The 13,655-nt window shown below is 34.6% G+C and overlaps 1 protein-coding gene across 1 annotated transcript in view; it reads right to left on the bottom strand.

Moving 5' to 3' along the window:
* Positions 1-13,655, bottom strand: part of KCNH8 (potassium voltage-gated channel subfamily H member 8) — a 119,789-nt gene that overhangs the window by 46,796 nt on the left and 59,338 nt on the right. Inside the window, exons 3-6 of the mRNA XM_053466581.1 lie at positions 9,703-9,834; positions 6,346-6,473; positions 4,583-4,823; positions 2,135-2,292 (exon numbers count right to left, since the gene is read on the bottom strand). Coding sequence (XP_053322556.1) covers positions 2,135-2,292; positions 4,583-4,823; positions 6,346-6,473; positions 9,703-9,834 — 659 coding nt within the window. The remainder of the gene's footprint in view (positions 1-2,134; positions 2,293-4,582; positions 4,824-6,345; positions 6,474-9,702; positions 9,835-13,655) is intronic.

Below are 13,655 nucleotides of genomic sequence, written 5' to 3'. Positions count from 1 at the left end.
TTTGTGTGACTTGCTTTTACAGATTGCATGATTATCCGTAGGTCAATTCAAATAGTTAATTAGTAAATAGTAATTACCGTATATTCTAAGTTTTTTAAAAACTTTTTTTGTGATAACATTTTGTGTTATCTATCATATAAACACAATCTCAAATGTAGACGTGTGACCCAAAATATTTTATTGGCCTGTATGGGTTACAATAATTAAGCTAACTATAATATCCAAATCAATATTCCTATGAGAACATTAAATACATATCAGCAAGTAATTATATAACAATATACAGTGAATGAAAACCCCACAAAATAAAAAATACATCTACCTATTTTTAAATAGATTTGCTTTTCATTCACTATACTGTTACTCTTTTTTGTGTGTCGTACCCTAGAATTAACAAACTCTTTTCCTTTTCATTTCTGGTGTTGATGGCTGTTCTGCTTTTGGTTATTTTATGTGTGTCTTATGCATATTATATATCATGATGACCTATATAAGGAATAGCTGTACCAAAATATAGTATTTTACTTACATTATATGTATCATGAGGGCCATGGCCTCTACAATATGTGATGCCCTAGATGCTTTTATCCAAATATAGATCAATGTTTTTTATATGAACATCATATTTCAAAGTGTTGTGCAGGAAAGCTTAACCAAGTAAGCCAGGAAGGGAAATGGTAATATCTGGAAAGTCTTGAGACCTACATACTGATAAATATATTTAGGCAAACACATGGATGTCTTCTAATTTATTTTGGCAAAACAAATAATATGTTTGCTTCTGCCTACAAAAAGTATTGTATAGGTGTAACAAATTGTCTTCCAATCTGGTATCAACTTATTTGCTACCATGAAGTTTAAACTACTTTGCATATGGTGGCAGTGGATGATGTCACAGAGGGTCATGGCTACTAATTCAAATCCCATCCATAAGTACAATAATAATGCAACAATTACTTACTAATTAAGCCCTTCTTATCGTGGGTTTTATGAAACAAGTAAAATACTTGGTAATGGTAATTGTTTTGAAGTCCGTTTTAACGGAAGTGCTATCTACTGGTAAGTAAAATAATTATCATGATCATGTGACACAGAGTAATTGGGAAAAAGACCTACTTATGATAGTTATACCAATTACAATGCAATACATTTTTGAACGGCAGGTAGTAAATTTGATTTCTATAGATCAATTTTTTTTTTTTTTTAGAAAAATGAAGTCAGTATCTGTAGCCAGAACAACCCTGGAAGAAAAAAGAAAATGTACTCTAATCTCTTAGGTAATGCAAAACATGCAATAAATAGTTTTACAATAATTTGTAATATATTTGTAATATTTTTTTTCAAGTGTAGGTGAGTTTCATAAAGGAACTCATATCCCCCTAAAATATACATAAACGTACACATAGACCTGTAAACACTTAACTGATATTTTGGAAGTTGTTTGTATACTATAATTACTGACTGTTGTATTTTTAATCAGCAGTTCAAAATAGCAATTGGTATATGGTATCATAATGATTATGGCTGAACCAACCTGAAACTTTTAGATTTGTAATCTTTAAAATCGCAAGTCAAATTGCCCTTAAAAAATTGATTGAAATACATGCTGCTTAAAAGTTAGAGCAATCACTCATTACTCAGTGGTTATGATAGCTCAGCGTAACCTAGTCATGTTCTGTCTGTCTGGAAATTATAATGCAAACATGAATAGAACTGAATTTAAAAAGGTTTACTACAAGCAGCAAATTTTAAATCGTGCATGTATAAAATGTCGCTGATTTCAAAGGCCACCTAAGGATGTGCAATGCAAACACGAAAGGTATGGGTTATGCATCTAAAGGTACGGTGACAGAGGGATCTACTAAGTATAAAACTATGTCTAATGATAGAAGAATGGCAAACCATACTGAAAAAATGATATTTGATATACCTAGGCAGTACAGTACATTATGTTTGAGTATCATAAATAGTAAACAATATAATATATAATTTAAATAAAAAAAATATATACATTTTTGTTGGTAGGTAATTCAACAAATGCTATGAAATAGCTTAATCACTGAACATAATGCATATTATTTAAGTTTGGATTGGTATACTCGTCTCCAACTAGGAGATTCCTCAAAGTACTCACCACAGTGACATTAAATGCATAAAGAAGATCAAAGGGAAGAGCAGCAATTAAGTCAATGACGAACCAAGTTGTTACATAGTGGATACAAATAGATCTTGCTTTAAATATAACTTGGCCAGACTTGCTGACATAGGTTGTTCGGAAATTTAAAATAATATCTGCTTGACAAAGAGAAAATAATATCACATATCATTTACACGCAATTCGCCCATTTTAAAGGGAAACTGTCACATTCCAAATATTCTCCAGTCTAATCATTATATCTATGTACAAACGAGTGATCATGTTTTTCTCATGTTGCCCCTGCTCACAATCATGTTGTGCTTTTTGTGAGCAGGGGCCTTAGAGTTGGTTGTCTGATTGGAGACATTAGAAGGCTGTGGATTCTTCCTCCGTTGCACAATCTAGACCTAATCCAGAATTTTATTTAATCACTAAATTTGAACGCACTGAAAAACAGACCAGTAGAATGTAAATAATCTCCAACATATATCTCAATAATTCAATTTAAAGTAACAAGGACAATGCTTTCATTGCTGAATTCACATAATAAGAAAATTTGATATTGCTGTATTAGCCCAAGAGAAAATTAAGTTTTTAGTTCAAGTTGATTCCTCATATTGGGTACATATAGAAAAAGATGTAAAGTTACATAGGTTTTTGGGACCTCAAAGGAGTCTTCTTCTGATGAATTCAATTTTGGTTTTATCTCAGGTGTGACAGGTTCCCTTTTATCATGGAAAGGCACAGCTCTATTATATCATACAATATGGAATTCAGTGGTTCTATATAATAAAATATCCATATTTATATAGCATGAAAGATGTAAAACATTTAGTCATTGTTGGATGCAATTCTCGTAATATAGTACTATAATAATAGCACATGAACTCCTTTTTTATACTTTAAATTAAGTACTTTAAATGTTTGCTTTGTTTTACTGTTATTTGAATTGACTGCGATTAATCACAACTATATTTAGTGGGTTATTGATATCCTTATAATTTTAGCAGATCTCAGCGTTTTACTGGCTTCTTAAACTGAGACAAGCTTTTTTGATGAAAAGATATGATTTCCGAATGTCACTTAACAGCTCCTGATAAAAAAATGATGTTCCTAGCATGTTTCATATGCACATATTTTCAATAAAGTGTAGTCACCGAAGCGAGTTGGATGTTTCAGCTGAGTAAATATGTATTTCAACATTTCCATTCAGGATATTTTTGAGCTGCCATTTGTGAACAAAAATATAGGTTTATTGTCAGTGCTACAAAAAGCTTTGTTGAACTTTCAGCAAACCTTCTCTATCATTACTTTAAATTAGGTTAAACTGCCCACCTATACACAAATTCAAAAATCACGCATAAATCATATGTATTTACTTTAATGCATAAGACAGCCGAGTATCCCTTTTAAAATAAGGATTTTTTTCACCTTGCAAATGCAAAGAAGGATTCATCATAATTTATCCTCAATATTTTTATCTTTCACCACCCCCAGCAACTTGGCTTGCAGTAGATGTGTTAATACGAACACATCTCCTGCTTACCAAAGCGAATGGAGTCTAATGCGACCCCTGTATTAATGGGTTCAGCGGAATTGCTTTTCTGCTATGGATTGACTGTTTCAAGCAGCCAAATCTGACAAACCTGGCACGAAAAACAGAGGAGGTCCTTGTGCTACAGATCCTAAGCTGTCGCATTTTAACAAAGTAAGTACTTTATTTTCCTTTCAGGTGAAGAAAGCATATCAAAGTACTATCAAAGTCCTTCAGTATGCATTCTTTGCTGGTGAGTATGTGTAGGGTGCCGGAGTGTCAATCAATAGTGTCAGATGTCGGACCAGGGAGGAGGCATTTCACTGCAGCTAAGTTCCACTGAAGTTAAATCATTTTATTTTTCTTATTAGCTTTATTAAATGCATGTCAATGTATTTAAGTATATGAATAAGAATATACAGTCCATAGAAACATAGAAAGTGATGGCACATAATAACGATTTGGCCCATCTGGTCTGCCCAAGGCCCATCTAGCCTGCCCAATAGTTTGCAATTGTTGAGGAACCTGTCTGTAACACTGGAGTATCCTTTTATGTGTTCCAATAACATTGCTTCTTGTTATATTTTAATATAAAAAAATCAATTAAACTGTTCTAGAGCTCAGTATATTAAAAGTTAAAATGTTCTCATATGTAAAATGAATAAAATCCTTTTATTTATGAAAAGAATACCCAAAGCCCAACTTGGGTCAACTGACATGCAACTTAGAATCATTACTTTGAGGTGGCATTCACAGAACTCGTTCATACAATCAATGTTATACCCTCTCAGATAAAAGCATGAAGTTTGTTAAGAGGTGCATTACAAAAGCATGTTTTTTTTTCTCAATTATATGACTATACGTTCTGCATACAGCAATGAATGGGTAAAATGCAAAAACAAATACCTTACCTATAATAAAAAGAATTTCCACTGATATATCACTGACAGTTGTGCTTCTTGTTGATGACAGATCATCATTGTCCACAAAGGAAACATTGTAAGGTACGGTAACAGCAACATAAAACGTTGCTAATAATATAAGCCAGTCCCAGGCTGCTTTGAAAGTGCTAAAATGTAAAATTATGAATTTCGATTTTTTTGCATCTGAAACTTTATATTCGGGAAATGCTGGTTTATCTACAAAAACATTCTGCAAAAAAAGTAAGAAAGAAATAGAATTTTGTTAAGGGAAAATAAAATCCAGCAAATACATATGAATATATAAATACAACCACAGATAATATGAGAATAATAAAACAATGTATAATAAATGTGTAGGGTGTTTAGCTATGGTGTGTATATAAGCATGATGGGATATGTATGGTTTATGTCTTGAGACCTGTGTACTTGATTTGTAAGAAATCATTTTTATGCTTTTATTCTAAATAAACCTGAATGTAACCTGAATGCCAGGAACATGTGTTTTTAAAAACGTGACGTACATGTTAGAGTGTCTACTTTGGAAATCCAGTGTATCATATGAATGGTCCAATAGGATTTCTAAAATTCACATATTGCTCATATACAGTAAGAACTTATACCCTAACTTTTCAAGAATACAGAGCCTACAGCACCTACAACCATTGTCTCAATTCCATCTACCATAAACCTATTTAAGAAGACTTAGAAGCAGTGGTCTTGATTGCTCTTTGGTCATGGAAAAGTTTAGATATTTAAGACACATGAAGATCTAACAATTAGTATTTATGGAGTAATCAGTTTTCAGTTGAGCGCATTCTGAATGTGCTATGTTATGTCCATGCAACCCATTGTTGATGGTGGATAGAAAATACATTTATAAGGACACTGTGTCTGTTTGTATTTTTATTCTGTCTCACAAATGTACTGTCCTTTTTTAGTGCGGTATATTGATGATATATATTCCTCTACATCCTTTTATAGGCAGTATTGAGTCTCAATACTTACAAGTAAACTGTGAATTATAATAGAGTAAAATGTGCTATGTGGTTTGAATGGAGAAAGTAATATTGTGAGGTGTTATATATTGTAAAGTGTATATTTACTGTTTATGAGTTTAGGATATTTAGGATAACAATCTGCTTACATTCCAAAATTTTATGAAATTGGCACAATCCTTGGTAAGGTATTCCTAATGTAGAGCATTGAAAAATGCAAATTTGATGGTATTCCATTATACATTCTTGGCAGTAATAACAATATAAGTCATTTCACATTGGTATATACTAGCTACAGTGTAAAAACCCCCTTTAATACTTGATGACATTTACTTCTTAACCATTCACCTCAATACCTCTTCCCACAAGAGTGGACGCTGTTATGGCTGCAAAGAGGGAACCAACTACATATTAATGTCTATATATTAAGAATGCTATGTCATAAAAGTCTCTGTCGGTGTAATGGTCAGGTGTCCCAATACTTTTGTTCATATGGTGTCTCTTAATTATCTAACTAAAAAGATGTCTCACATTTCACACAAATGCAGTGAAACTATGGAGTAGTATGCCTTACTTTCTGAAGATTATTAGTAGGAAGTGACCTCTAACGATCATACTAAATGTGCTGCTCTTTTTATAGCATTGTAATATACAGTATGTACCAACATTGCATCATTTCTCATGGCCCTTAGACATTTGATGCTAATCTACACATAAGAAAATATATACATATAGTTAAATATATACCATTCTTACATTATTGAGCTTTAATTTATTCTTTTCTCTTCTTTGCAGATGACCAGAGATTTGATAAAGGACAGCTCGACTTCGTCTCCTTGCAGCATCAAAATGTGACCCTGCTTTCCCTCTCCCTTTGTATTTTTCTGCAGAACAAAAGTAACAAGAAATTAAATATCACCACATGCAACTTTAACCTATTGAAGTTGAACTTCCGTGACACTCTTTAAAATATAATACAGTATAATGACAGCCTTCAATACTTTTCTGTTCTTCAGCAAATTGGCCCTAGACTTATAGGATAAAGTATCTAAAACCTTCCTCTCTGGGGAACAATTTGCAAAGCAAGACAGAATTCTGGACAGTATTCCAAAACACTACATTACATGTATAGAAAATATATATAGAAACTATTCGTAGAGTCTTAATTAAGAAGTTAATGCTCCTAAATATCCCAAAATGGCAGCATACAAGTATGAGAATAAAGTATTTAATTCGTTAAAGATAATTACACCTGAAGGGGAAGGAATATGCATGTCTGTGCTGATGAAGGTACAGACCTTGTCCTCTTTCCTTTGCAGTTGTGGGACAGTGAGAGATTTGCGGTACCCCAAACAAGTTCTGCTGCCTGCATATGTGAGATGGGCATGGTGGATCCTCTGTACCCACCTCAGCATGTCCTTATATATATATATATATATACTGTATTGGCTCGAATATAGGCCGCACTTTTTTCCCCCACTTTAAGTCTTTAAAGTGGGGGTGCAGCCTATATTCGGGGTCTAGCGCCCGATGCCCGGGACATGCAGTCCCGGGCGCCGGGCAGGCAGAGGGGTTGGGATACAGATCCCCCACAGCGGTGCAGGGGACCTGCATCCTACTCTCCGATAGGCTCAGACAGCCTCCCCTGCCAGCACTTTCCACGGGGGGGGGGTGCCGGCATGGGAGGTTGTCTAAGCGCATCTTGCGGACGGTCACCGGCTGCGGCGATGCGGGTAAACAGCCTCCGGCAGCGGAGGTTGTTTAGCCGCATCGCCACTGCCGGTGACCGTCCGCACGATGCGTATAGACATATATATATATATATATATATATATAGGAATCTAATGATTTACTGTAAACCATTGAATATAACCTTTTGGTTTACAATGTATGTACATTAATGATTGACATAGGAAAAAATATTACTTAAAATGTGAATGTTTAATTTACATGTTGTAAAGCTGAATTTAGAATTAAAGTGGGCTTTTACTTTTTTAATGGGAATGGGCTGCAAATGGCTCAGGGGTCACTTACAGTGTAGTATATTGGGAGTTTATTTACAACCCTAACTGATCAACCAGGGGAAATTTGATCTGTAGATTTTTAATTGTTATGATCTAATCTGACTCTAAAAGTTGTATTTATCGGAAAAATATGGGTTTATAAGGGATTTCCCTTGTGCGTGGTTTCAGATCACATCACTGTTAGAACCACAGGCAAATTAATACACCATGTTGTAGTACAGAAGTTCTGAAGGCTGATAAGAAAACAAAAATGGTTACATTAAATAAGAAAATATTCTCTTGATCAAAACTGATGGATATTTTTGTTCTTTGGTTAATTACTAAGCTCAGTAATCACTAATTAATAGGAGATCATGCAATTCTCTTGCTGCCTTCAGCTGTAGCAGATATAACCATTACAAATGACAGTCCAATTATTTCTCTTTTCCCTGCAGTTCCTTAAACACTGATAATTATTTCCACACCTCCTTTCCAGTGACCAAAAGTAGAAAATAGGTCACACAATTAGGCACAACAAGCAATTATTAATGCACAGAAAAAATGTTTAAAAAATTGAACCATGACCAGGGCTTCTGTAGACTCTTGGATCTAGATATTTTTAAGATGAGTTGTCTATATTTCCAAACAGAGCCCTTAACAGCTATAGTAACCACATTGCTCAGCTGCACCATGTCCAGAATTCTTCAGCTACCAATGTCCATGCCATAATTGATTAATGTGTTATAACAGGGGTCATTTTAACAGGTGAATTCAACAGGAGACCACACATCAACATTAACTTAGGCATAATCAAAGGGTTCATTCACAGACTCACAATTGGGAATGTTAGTTGGCATGAATCAAGCTGTTAAGGTCCACTTCACTGACTTGGTTGAAAATTAGCAACCTGTCCATTCACTATTGTGAGCTTGGTCACTGTGGCAGTACTGGAACTTAATTCCTCTTTTGACACTCTTCTTTCAAATGGATATGTAAACAGTTTGTTAATAACTTAATTAATATATTTTCCCTGATATCAAAGAGATTTGGAACTTAACATTTCAAAACTGAGCATGGTATATTAAGGATATCATAAGCCTTTAAGGGAGATGTGACCAGCAGAGTCAAGTGACTATTATACTGTTTTTTTTTGTGGTAACATACACCACATTATGACGTCTATTTATTAAAGGGAGAATTGCCAGAGAATTTACTGGACACCTCTGCATTCAATTTCTCCATGTCATTGTTCTTTATGAAGGGCCAACAATGGCAGGTTCTTCAGCAAGTAAGGCAGAGCTTGCCCTACATAATGTATAATTCAATGGAGGAGGGGAGTCACTGATTTAACTACACCTTACACAGCAGTGCTCCTCAACCCTCTCCTCAAGGCACACCTAATAGTCCAGGATTTAGGTATTTAAGGTGTTTAAGATTTTTTGTTTTTTTAATTGTGAGACAGCTTAGACAAACTAGAAAGGGAAGTAAAATATGCAGAAGGGGTTCTGCTACAAATTAACTAGCAATCATAAACCTTCCGAGTTGTTTTGACACACAGATCTAATCAAATATCAAATATTATCTTTTTTATTTTATTACGCATTCACAATAAAAAAAGTAATTTGGATTGGATAATTTCTGTTGAATGAATCAGGCGCATTAGTATGATGAATATCCTACATATATAACTTTTCTTCAGAAAGAAATAGCAGTTGTTGGGCACAAGAAACAGTCTCTATGAGCCCCTGAGGAACACTTGAGGGAGCTGCTCCTTAAGCCCTACTTCAGACAGCCCTGCAAACATGCTTGAAAGGGTTAAACCACTACATGCATTGCTGTATTGCCCTTATATCAATATTTAAAGCAGCATGATGTGATGACTATGTTTCCATCCCTGTTGCTATGAAAGGTGCATTTTTAACAAGAATGGTGATTCATCTGTATTACTGTAGTATTTGGAAAAGTTGAATTTGCCTGGTACTTAGCACCTCATCACAGCATAAACACTCCATTTATCTTTTTATTATACTTGAAACAAAGGAATACAGCCAAATCCAACGCATCACCATTCGACTAAATACATAGAGCAATTAGGTAATTTGTTACAAACCATCTTTTTTATCCTCTTGGGCAATCTTGACTTTTGTGTCAGTAATATCCTTAAATGAGGACAAAAATAGAACCACATCTCCTTTCTCATTCTTTATGGGAACAATGTCCAGTAGGCACCAGAATGATGTACCTAAAATACAAAAATACAGCATGTTTAATTCAAGCTCTCAGCTCTAGTAGAAATAAAAGTACAAATCCAAATTCTAAGAGCTGCAACTAATGTAATTTCAACTAAATCTTATTGGAAAGGTCAATCGTCAGGAAACCACAGCTGCTCAGCATATGTAAATCTTCTTGTCTCATCGGATAGAGCTTAGCAGTCCCCTTCTTTGTGGAAGTAAAGCATTGATTTAAATGCAAAATGTATCTACCGTGGTCATTAACATGGCTTAATGAAGCTTCTTATATTTTTTTTCTTTTCAAAATCACGGTTTCCCTTTGAAGCACTTTATTGAGCAAATCCTGATTTTAATGGGATAATTCTCAGTATGCCAAATACAACATCTGACGTTTCCTATTTACTATGTTGCATCTTCCTCTGAATAAATCACAAGTTTTTTGCATTTCATTTAAAAGATAAGTAATTCCTCCAGATATCACGTATTATACATTTCTCAACTGCATTAACTACTCATGTAGATATGAATCTATCTATCTATCTATCTATCTATCTATCTATCTATCTATCTATCTTTTTTCTGATTAACTCATTACTGTTAATGTAATGAGGGCTGTTCCTTTGAAATAAAATGTAAGACGCTATATCCTACATGTTCTATACGGAACACTTTGTAGAACCTCTTGCCCCCCCCCTTACATGATGTTATACTCTAACCTGTCTAGCAGGATAGTGTGCACTGACCATGGATAAGGCATGGATTCAGCAGCTTTAAAATGGGAAAAATGACTGGGAACCAGGCTGTGTGTCTGTGCTTGCACCTATACCTTTTCCTAAGCCATTGCTGGTTAAAACATAATGAAGCATAACACAATCTGTCATTCAAGCTGCTGTGATTCCATTGTCTGCCTCCAAAAATAATCATGTCCCTCTCCTACATGTGTACAGTCTAACCTGTCAATAGCCGTGTAAAGTTGCAACATTAAACGCAAACGAACAGTATGTATCCATCTGGCCACTTCCAGTGTATGACTGTGATGTTATTATACATACTTAGAAATAACAGGCAATTTATTATATTAGCTGTCTGATACAGGTTCTTTTATTTTGGTTCATATCACCAGCCTTGATAGATATCAATATATTTAAATAAATGCAATTAATCTAATCAGTCATTTCTACTCTATGACTCGGGTGGGGGGGGGGACTATCTCTCTCTAAAATAATGAAGATTGCATATCTGGTAACCTTGGATGTTGAATTCATTCAGATAATATTTTCCATAAAGTATTACTTTTGTCCAAGATTTAAAGAAAACTAATATCCTCTTCTCTGCTACCATTCCAACATGTACTGTGGGGTTCCATAATTTTGCTCTCTAGGCCAGCACAATCCAAGGGGTTTCCCGAAAATATCATATAAACCATTAAGAATTACTACAATTTTTGTACATAGTGCCCCGTTTTTGAGGAGCTCCAAAGCAAGTGGACAAACTAAGGTAATCATAAACGCAATGATCCTTCTCAATACTTGGTTGGAAATATTTTGCAGTGAATGGCTGCCTGAAGTCTGAAAACCTTGGCCATCACAAAATTCTAGGTTTCCTCTCTAATTACATTTTGCCAGGCCTTTAATGCAGCTGTCTTAAGTTGCTGCTTGTTTGGGTCTTTCTGCCTTGAGTTTTGTCTTCAGAAAGTGATATCAGGTTACTGACAGCTATTTAAGAATATTCCCTTCTTTACCTTGAAAAGCTCTTTGGTTCCTTTTGCAACTTGTCTTAGGTCAATGTCAACCTGTACTACAAATCACCTATCAGTTCTGCAGCATTTGGCTGATAGTATACACTATAGAATTCATGCTGCTGCTGCTGCATGTCAGCAGTCATATCACCAATAAACATTAGTTACTCAGTTCCACTGGCAGCCATACATGCTTATGTTATAACACTGCCTCCACTATGTTTCCATGTTTCACAGACAATGTGGTATATTTGGGAGTATGAGCTGTTCCTTCCCTTGTCCGTACGCTTCTCCTCCCATCATTGTAGAATAGTTTGATCTTAGTTGAATCAGTCCAAAGAATAAACGGGGCAGGCATTTTTATATGTTTTCTGCCAAAGTCTAATCTGGCATTTCTATTCTTGAAGCTTACCAGTAGAAAACCTTCTATATTTACGTTCACGGAGTCTTCTCTTGATTGTAGACTTTAACAATTATACACTTACCACCTAGAGAGTGTTCTTGACATGGCTAGATCTTATGAAGAGTTTTTTCTTCACCAAGGAAAAAATTGGCATTTAAAGTAATTGGCAACTCTCACATTAGTGAATTTGGCAATTGTCCACTCTTTTAAATAACATGCACTCTCATAATCTCTTATTTCCTACATGCAAGTGTATGCAAGCTTTTTTTTTGCTAATGCAACTTGGCTTTAGTGAATTATGACTTTTGTCCAACGCATGCAAGTTTACTGTTGCCAACTCTCAAGCAAACAGTAAACAGACCTCGAAGAGTCATGGCTGGGAGTTTTCCCAACTCCCTGATAATACTCAAGAAAGACCCAACAAGCTTCTTCTGCTACAAGAAGATATGAGTTAATCCAGTATAATACATAGTTAAATAAGGGATCTTAAAAATGACCTTAATGATTGAACTATATACTACACAGAGCCAGCTCATCCCTTCTTGTAGGAGAAGCTTACCAGAGTTGGCCCTTCATAATCCAAAATGTATTCAGTTAGTTGAAACCACAACCCTCCGGCAAACAAAAGAGCATGTATACATAATTTAATACTTTTACACAACATAAATCTATATTGTATGTTGTATGATAACATTATATCTATTTCGATAAGCAATTTTAATTGATATTACACTGATTATTATTAATTCTTGTGTATCATTGTGCACGTTTATTTGCATTGTGGAAAGTTAGTTATTTCTAATAGCTGTGTTTGATTTGGAATGCTAGTGTCTGTTTTCATAAGACACATTTTTTGTACTTTTCCGACTCTGACATTTTCACTTTTCCACCTGTGGTTTTCACTTGTTTAACTTGGTTGCTAAGCAACAATACCTGTTGTATTGGTTTATTTTTTTTTCCAGGTCAAATACTATACTGGGGACATTTAAAATTCTTTCTGTGTGTCATGTCGCTCTTTTGATAACCATATCAGCTGGGATTTGTGTCATTGATCTATTTTTGTCAGCTGTGAGGAAATATCCTTCCTACTCGTGTTATTATTTCAGATACCAGCGCTTTGTGACTAAAGGTTCGATGCTGTTTCTATGTGCAGTACAAACACAACGCTAAGATCAAACCCAAAATCTGATTACAATACCTCCTATCTTAAAACTACCTTTATATGTCTCTCTACTGTATATATTTTAAAACAAACCTTTGCAACCCCCTTCTTTTCAGAGAAAAAACATACACAGACCATAGCATATAGCAATTAAACAATGTTTCCTCATACAAGCTTTATCCGGTGCGGAAAATCTTTGGTTCTTTTTACTTTGGCTTGTATACCTATTTAAACGTGTTGAGTAGAAATGTTTCTAAAATAATCCATCAAATAAAGATATATATAACCTATTTTGTAACTGACATAATAAAACATTACAGAAATCACAGTGGTTTCTGTTTTGATATTAAAAGCTTCCAATTAGTAGCTAGCACAAACATTATCTTACAATGACATGATGATGGCCTTACGTTCCTTTGAATAGACACATGCTACCCTATAATACTCTCCATTCTACTTAGCTACATTGCAGTTTGATATTTTTAATTGTTCTAAAATATTCTAATCAATAGTTGATGGGGAGAAGGTA

This window comes from Spea bombifrons, chromosome 5, assembly GCF_027358695.1.
Source record: "Spea bombifrons isolate aSpeBom1 chromosome 5, aSpeBom1.2.pri, whole genome shotgun sequence".
Taxonomy (NCBI): domain Eukaryota; kingdom Metazoa; phylum Chordata; class Amphibia; order Anura; family Pelobatidae; genus Spea; species Spea bombifrons.
Note: the sequence above shows the minus strand (reverse complement) of the source record. Positions and strands in the feature narration are given on the sequence as shown.